Below are 8,962 nucleotides of genomic sequence, written 5' to 3'. Positions count from 1 at the left end.
GGAACTGAGGTGTCACTTCCTCATTTTTTAGTAATAAAAAATTTAATATTTTAATTTTATTATATATATTTATCTATAAAAAGATTATTTTATCCGTACTATATCTAAGAGTTCTACAAAATTTAAATTAATCTCTAAAATCTCTCTAATTCTCTACACATCTATATATAATATAAAACAGTAACGATGGAACTGAGGTGTCACTTCCTCCTTTTTTAGTGATAAAAAATTTAATATATTAATTTTAATTTTATTATGTATATTTATCTATAAAAAGATTATTTTATCCCATATATCTAAGAGTACTACAGAATTTAAATTAATCCCTAAAATCTCTCTAATTCTCTACATATCTATATATAATATAAAACAGTAACGATGGAACTGAGGTGTCACTTCCTCCTTTTTTACTGATAAAAAATATAATATAATATATAATATATTAGTTTTTATTTTATTATTATATTTATCTATAAAAATATTATTTAAAGTAAATGTGAAAATCAAATAATAATATTTAATTTATATAACACATTTATGTCATTAATTGTAATTATTAGATTGTATTTTTATTAATATTTATATATTAAGATGAATCCGTGCATCGCACGGACCAAAAACTAGTTTATCTCAATAAACGTTTAGCGCTATTATTTGTAAAAAAATAAAAAATAACGTTCAGGACTATTAAATACTGACATGATAATCAGAAATGTTTTTTTATTTTTTTTATTTTTTTATAAATTTACGAAGTATTTTTAGATGGATTATCTCTCAATTAAAATTTTATACCTATACTATTTCAATATAAATCTAGCTTAAAATAACCTTAATTAGAAATTATTTAATTCATCAGAAATTGTTTAATTCATCGAAGTTGCCTATTTAATATAATTATTATAAATTTTATTGCACTTTTAATTTATCACATACTATAATATAATACGATTATAACATAATAATCCGTTTCGACAGGCTAGGTAAATTAAATAAATTTATTGTTTTCTTTTAAGTATTTGCTTGGAAGGGAGTCAAGAGAAGTAAACGAAAGTAACGGAATGTTAAATATCACATTAACTTTGTTTGAAAGTTATTTTTAGAGAGTAAATGAAGGTTAATAGAAGTTAAATGTTTACTTCCTTTAACTTCCAAATTGGAAGTTAACGGAAGTAACGTAAAGTTCATGAATTTTTTTTTTTTTTTTTTATTTCTGTAGAGTAAATTTAACCTTCATTTTTCTTATATATTTACACCCTCAAACGAAGTTAAACTCTTAATTCTCATTTACATTCTATAAACTCCCAGACAAGATTAATTTTTAATTTTTATTTCCATCACTTTGCTTTTCATTCCATTACTTTTTAAAAGGTTACTCAGATTAATAGTACTATCGTCCAAACACGTTTAACTATGAGATTCGGTTTCAACAAAATTTATACCCAATCTTCATATAAAAATTAAATTATTTAGATTTTTTGATATTCCAAATCCCAATCGGCTTAGAAGGGAAAATAAATATAGTTTTCTTTGAAAACAAGAAAAGGAGAAATCTCTCCTATAAAACCCCAATCGGCTTAGATCCCAAAACTTCACCGATATTTTCACATCTGCTCTCCTTTCGTCTCTCTCTCGACCATGTCTAACCAAGCCGAATCATCTGACTCGTAAGTATTCTCCTTACCCAGATCTACATTCACTTACCCATCATCTTCTTGCTCACCGATTTCCTTATTTTTTTTGTGTTCCGTCGACATTAAATGTTCTAAGTTTAGGTTTTTGAGTTCGTTTAATCTTCGATTTTGCTAATGGGTACTTGATTTTGCAGTAAAGGAACCAAGAGGGATTTTAGTACTGCGATTTTGGAGCGGAAGAAGTCTCCGAATCGGCTTGTTGTTGATGAAGCTATTAATGATGACAACTCTGTTGTATCTCTCCATCCAGATACGATGGAGAAGCTCCAACTCTTTCGGGGTGACACGATCCTGATTAAGGTTTGAATTGCTTTCACTTGCGAGTTTGAATTGTTTTTCTGAGTGGTTATTGTGGGTTATTGTAGTGTTGATTATGTGTTTCTTTGGGCGACGCGATCAAAATTAAGATTTGAATTCCTTCCACTTACGAGTTTGAGTTGTTTTTCTGAGCTGTTATTCTAGTGTTAATTTTGCGTTTCGTTGTTATTGCTTGTGGTTGATTGGAATTAAGATTTAATTTATGTTCTTGTCTAGTGCTATAGGAGATTTGGGGTTTTGAGTATATGGTTAGCTGGTTACCTCTATTAGCTTTTGGGTTCTTTTTGAAGGATGTATGAGCTGCGTTTGCTCTTTCATTTTGGTCTTTCGGATGTTTTTATCTTTGTTTTGTATGGTTGATGCCTTTTTTTATCAGTCCCCAATTTTGCATTTAATTTTGCAAAGGAAACGTTTTTTCTGAAACATAACCTTCCTAAAAAGCCCACAAACAAAATTAAACAGGACACTGACACGGACACGAATCACACAAACGCTACTAACTAGAAGTGTCTGTGCAACATAGGTTATATAATATGAATAATTTATTTTTTTGAGTCTCTATTTTAGATTTCATTAAAGGTTTTAAGTTTTTTTTTGGGGAAATTAATGTAAATAAGGTTGCATGGAATCTAGCTTTTAGGCTTTAGGAGCTGGTTCTGTAACATGATTTAATTTCTACCTTAAGTTGATTGCTTGTATATTCATATATTCCTCTTGTGGTGTTTAGGGAAAGAAAAGGAAAGATACCATCTGCATTGCCCTTGCTGATGACACCTGTGACGAGCCCAAGATCAGGATGAATAAGGTTGTAAGGTCAAACCTGAGGGTTAGGCTTGGGGATGTTGTCTCTGTGCATCAATGTCCCGATGTCAAATACGGGAAGCGTGTGCACATACTGCCTATTGATGACAGTATTGAGGGAGTCACTGGAAATTTATTCGACGCATACTTGAAACGTGAGTTATTCTGAACCTATTATTTTCTAGTAAATTGATGTCTGTTTTATGGATTGCTAGTATCAATATCAGTTGATGTTTTCATATGCTTATTTTATTTCATTTAATCGCTTAAAAGAACCAGTTTTCACTGTTCATAAATAGAAATATGCAGAAAATAAGTGATCATTTATAACTTTGGCATGCTAATGAAACAACCATTTTATTTAGTGTTTTTCCTTAGCAAAAAAATATTAAAAGCTAAATTTATTTATATGATTTTGGGATTTAGATATACATCAGCATATCATCCATTTTTGGTAAGTAATTGTGATTTTAAGTGCACTATAATATTACCATTTTTAATTTATAGGAGCTAATCTATGTACAACCACTAATTTTCTTTTGTCTTTTTTTTGGGTATAATTTCTTACAATTGTGTGAGCTGTCCATCTCTTTTATTTAATTTTTTTTTTTATGGACATTATTTAGAATTTTATGTCTTGAGAGTTGATTGCCATCATGATTCCATGAAGGATTTTATGCATTTCAAAGAAATTTATGAACAACTTGCATCTGTTCATTTCTTTTCTTTTTTTGACAAAAGTTAGTTCTTGTGAACAACTTGCAACCGTTTTTGCATTTATCTGTTAATCAGTACTGTTACTTTTTATTTGGATTTATTGGCTTTAGAAGTGTTACATTCCTAATTGTTAATATGTCTTGGAATGAGTTTTAATAGTTTACAGGGTCACAAGAATAATATGTTACCAATTTCTGGATATTTTCCCCTAAAAATTGTCGTTCCATATGGTCTGCCAGCTTCTTCTGGTATATATTGTCAATCCAATTCGCTACAAGTGCTTTGTTCTACTGTCTAGATCTTACATTGTTCTTAGTATTGATGATTCTGAACGCTCCAACTTAAATTTGCAGCTTATTTCCTGGAGGCATATCGCCCAGTCAGGAAGGGGGATCTCTTCCTTGTGAGAGGGGGAATGAGAAGTGTGGAGTTCAAGGTTATTGAGACTGATCCACCAGAGTACTGTGTGGTTGCTCCAGACACGGAGATCTTCTGCGAGGGAGAGCCAGTGAGAAGAGAAGACGAGAATAGATTAGATGAAGTCGGTTATGATGATGTTGGTGGTGTCAGAAAACAGATGGCTCAGATTAGGGAGTTGGTGGAGCTTCCACTGCGACACCCCCAACTGTTCAAATCAATTGGTGTGAAGCCCCCAAAAGGAATTTTGCTCTATGGACCTCCTGGTTCTGGCAAGACTCTTATTGCCCGTGCTGTTGCCAATGAAACTGGTGCTTTCTTCTTCTGTATCAATGGACCTGAAATTATGTCGAAATTGGCTGGGGAGAGTGAAAGCAATCTCAGGAAAGCTTTTGAGGAAGCAGAGAAAAATGCTCCATCAATAATCTTTATTGATGAAATTGATTCAATTGCTCCCAAGAGAGAGAAGACGCATGGAGAAGTTGAGAGAAGGATAGTTTCTCAGCTCTTAACACTTATGGATGGACTGAAGTCCCGTGCACATGTTATCGTTATGGGAGCCACAAACCGTCCCAACAGCATTGATCCTGCTCTGAGACGGTTCGGTAGATTTGATAGGGAAATTGACATTGGTGTTCCAGATGAAGTTGGGCGCCTTGAGGTTCTTCGTATCCATACAAAGAATATGAAGCTTTCTGAAGAAGTATATATCAACCACTATTTAATTTTTTCAAAGATTTGCCTTACCTATTCTTTGTTTTTTTTGTTTGTCAGCTCTTTCTGTTTAATTAAACAACTTCTTTTATTTTGCAGGTTGATTTGGAAAGAATCGCTAAAGATACCCATGGTTATGTTGGTGCTGACTTGGCAGCTCTTTGTACTGAGGCTGCACTTCAGTGCATTAGGGAGAAGATGGATGTGATTGACTTGGAAGATGAGTCAATTGATGCTGAGATACTAAACTCAGTGGCTGTGACTAATGAGCACTTCCACACTGCACTTGGGAATAGCAATCCATCTGCTTTGCGTGAAACAGTGAGTGTTTGCAACATATTTCTGTGATCCTTTGGTAATAGTATGAAAGGGTATCATATTGTTTATCGTGTTTCTAATCAAGAATGTTTTGGCCAGGTGGTTGAAGTGCCCAATTGCAGTTGGGAAGATATTGGAGGTCTTGAAAATGTTAAGCGGGAGCTTCAAGAGGTAATTTTTATTTTATTTTTTGCTTTTATTGAGTTCTGTTTGATTTGCATTCTTCAATTTATCTTTGGCTAAATTCTGATGGAAATGTGCTGTTTTTTTTTTTTTCCTGATGTAGACTGTTCAATATCCAGTGGAGCACCCTGAGAAATTCGAGAAATTTGGAATGTCACCCTCTAAGGGGGTTCTTTTCTATGGACCTCCTGGATGTGGAAAAACCCTTCTTGCTAAAGCTATTGCCAATGAATGTCAGGCAAATTTCATCAGTGTCAAGGGTCCTGAATTGCTTACAATGTGGTTTGGGGAGAGTGAAGCCAACGTGCGAGAAATTTTCGATAAGGCTCGCCAATCCGCTCCTTGTGTTCTCTTCTTTGATGAACTTGACTCAATTGCTACTCAGGTTTGTTGTGTACTCGTAAAAAAAATTCACTGTAATTTGAAGATGAATAATCACTCACTTTATAGACGAAAATATTATTGCTGCATTTATTCTTTAGTGTGTTGGTAGTACTAGTGCACATGATTGGGATCTTGTGTACCTTAAGACTCAATTTTTTTGATTGCTAATTCTTTTTGTTCTTTCTTGCTTCTTGCTTATACTTTTTTATTTGCGGTATTGCAGAGAGGAAGCAGTGTAGGAGATGCTGGGGGTGCTGCTGATAGGGTTTTGAACCAGCTTTTGACAGAAATGGATGGCATGTCCGCAAAGAAAACCGTGTTCATTATTGGGGCGACTAATAGGCCTGATATTATTGACCCTGCACTTCTGCGTCCTGGCCGTCTTGATCAGTTGATCTACATTCCTCTTCCGGATGAGGATTCTCGCCATCAAATTTTCAAGGCTTGTTTGAGGAAATCACCCATTTCCAAAGATGTTGACCTTAGAGCACTTGCCAAATATACTCAGGGCTTCAGCGGTGCTGATATTACTGAAATTTGCCAGCGAGCTTGCAAATATGCAATCAGAGAGAATATCGAAAAAGTAGGCTTTTGCTATATTTTCTTATTATTTCTTATTAGTATATTCTTGTTATGGTATATGATGGATGTGCCCGTGTCTGTGTTTCACAGGATATTGAGAGGGAGAGGAGACGGAGAGACAACCCAGAAGCTATGGAGGAAGATGTGGAGGATGAGGTAGCAGAGATCAAGGCAGCACATTTTGAGGAGTCGATGAAGTTTGCCCGCAGGAGTGTGAGCGATGCTGATATCCGCAAGTACCAGGCCTTCGCCCAAACTCTGCAACAATCAAGAGGCTTCGGAAGTGAATTCAGGTTTTCTGAAGCTAGTGGTGCAGCTACTGGAGCAGATCCTTTTACAGCATCTGCTGCAACAGCAGAGGATGATGATCTCTACAATTAAATTACCTTCAAACAGGCGCGTGGTGTTTTTACAATAGTCCTATATGTGTATTTGTTTATTTCCGTCGGTGTTGTAGTTTTAAGGATAATTTTATGTTGTCGGTCTTGGCCCGACTCAGCCTTTGGGTTTTTGGCAAAAGACTGAGGCTGACCTTGCAAGTTGATAGAACAGATTCAGCTGCTTTACTGGTTATATAATGGATGACTTTTGAAACCCCATCTTTCGACTTTGATATGCGTTTTCACCTTCTGTAAAACCTTCTGTATCGTATTGTCTGCTGTCTACTGTTGCATATATCTGCTTAATTACTGTGTCGAAGTTCTTGCATCTCATGGGGGATCTTTAGTATCTATTGATTTGCGTCTGTCTGTCTGTGTTGGTAGTATGTGGTTATGAAGTTGCTCCATTTTCTTATCTCTTATCAATGGGGGATAAGAACCAGCTGTGAGGAAAGAATGCTCAGTTTTTTTAGTGTTAACCTATTCGAGTCTATTCGGTTAGTTACAGTTAAGGATGTATTTAGTGGGATCGAATCCGAGAGTTGTTCCCACAAATTTATCCTGACTCGATTCTGTGAAAATGCCCAGGTTATGAAAAAGATGGGATGGTTGAGCCATCATTGAGCCTACTTTGTTACTTCTAGCTAACAGATAAATCTGTTCATGAGTCTGCAGACTGCTTAAGTCTATGGTTAGTCTGGACATGTATATTTGAGAGTTAGTCGGTCTGTTCAAGTCCACACATGATGGGTTGAGTTTGGAATTTGTCTTTTAAGCCCGAGCCCAATCTAGCTTGGTTTTTTCACTTCAGCCCAGCCTAGCCTGAACTCGATGTAATATGGGCTGGGCTGGGTTGTGAGCTATTTGGACAAGGTAGATAATGTAGTTTAATGTAAAACTCGATTTGATCCGGCGCGGCTTGAGTCTGGCTCATCGGATTCGATTAGATCGGGCCTGGATGAGTCTATAAACAAGTGTAGACGCATACACGTGTATTGTTAAAAGTAGAATGGTAATAGTTGTGGAGAGAGAATGGAGTTGTGAGGGAACAAGTCTGCCACAAGTTCATGACTTACTGACCTCTTAGGGATTGCTGCTCTGCTGTGCTGAGCTGACCTGACCTGATTTGAAAAATAATAATTCAGATCTAGAAGCCTTTCTCTTCTCTATGCATCTCTATACTTTATACAATAATTGCTGATTACTGATTTATAACCTTAATTTCATTTCATTTTTTCACTTTATACTCGTCTCAGAGCTCATGGATACCATATCAAATCCGTATTTAAAATATTGGTTTAAAAAGTCGAGATAATTGTATCATTAGATCCAGTGACATCTTTGATATCCGACACGAGTGACATCAGATGCTAGAACAATTGTTCTATCCAGGCCGGTCCGACAATTTAGTGGTCCTAAGCAAAATAAGCAATAAAGGCTCATTTAATATAAAATTTACTAATTAAAGTATAAAAATAGGACAGACCTTTTAATTTTTTTTTTTATTAATGAACTTTCAGAAAGAATTAGATTAATCTGTATGATTTTATCACTATAATTTTCATATATACATATAACACTTAATTTTTTTTTTTTTGTCTCCTCCAGCCTTGGGCCTTAAGCCGGCGCACCCTAGGTCTAGAGCCGGCCCGGTTCTATCTTTTTCGGTTTTAGTGACATCTGACACTAAACCTACTAATTCAATTAACGGATTCTTTATTTCTAAATCAGTATTTAGAACTTAGTTATTATATATATTTCTTAGAATTTTTATTTTCTTTAGAAAAAAGTCCATTGTAATCTCACTGAATATTTTGGCATATTTCAGCTTTTTAAGGTATGAGATGTGATGTATGATTTCTGTAAAACTCTGGTGTATGAGTCTGAATGGTCAGGAATTGGATGTAAATTGACAAACTGTAATGCCTCTTTGCTTTCATTATACTATATTACACTATTTTTCTCATTTATTTCATTAGTTTTTTTTTTCTTTCTGTACACATGATTCAGAAATTTTAGGGATAAGAATCAATTTGCCTCTCAAATTAGCAAGAAATTCCATTGCTAATATCCATTTACTTCAAAAAAAAAAAAAAACTGGTATTTTTATTAAATACAAGGGTAAAAATAAGTTTTAAGTTTCTACAATTTGGATTATTTTACGAAAATTATTAGAAGCATCCTGTTCTCCATATCAAATAGAAGATTTTCTTTACATATTTTACCGTGTAATATGGACCAACGCATATTATAACAGGTCCTATTTTTTCTTATTAAATGGGGTTACAATACATGCGCCTAAATGTGAATTGAGGTCCTCCAAGTAACACGGGAGATCAAAATATAACAGTAAGGTTATTAGGAAAATATATTCACCTGTTTTTTGGAAGATAATATATATTCACTTTTCATTGGTCAAATTTAAATGGATAGTCTTATAATTTTTTTTTAATTCCT

At 34.4% G+C, this 8,962-nt stretch overlaps 1 protein-coding gene across 1 annotated transcript; it reads left to right on the top strand.

Annotated features, from left to right (window-relative positions):
* The first annotated feature begins 1,504 nt into the window (after window positions 1–1,504).
* LOC136209914 (cell division cycle protein 48 homolog) lies at window positions 1,505–6,724 on the top strand. Its single transcript, XM_066001548.1, has 9 exons — window positions 1,505–1,664; window positions 1,826–1,991; window positions 2,737–2,965; window positions 3,881–4,647; window positions 4,758–4,979; window positions 5,076–5,147; window positions 5,263–5,544; window positions 5,767–6,126; window positions 6,216–6,724. Exons 1-9 carry the CDS (start codon window positions 1,636–1,638, stop codon window positions 6,504–6,506), a joined length of 2,418 nt encoding a protein of 805 aa, XP_065857620.1. The 5' UTR covers window positions 1,505–1,635; the 3' UTR covers window positions 6,507–6,724.
* Window positions 6,725–8,962: the final 2,238 nt, after the last annotated feature.

Source organism: Euphorbia lathyris, chromosome 10, assembly GCF_963576675.1.
Source record: "Euphorbia lathyris chromosome 10, ddEupLath1.1, whole genome shotgun sequence".
NCBI lineage: Eukaryota > Viridiplantae > Streptophyta > Magnoliopsida > Malpighiales > Euphorbiaceae > Euphorbia > Euphorbia lathyris.
This window is presented reverse-complemented; position numbering and strand designations above follow the sequence as displayed.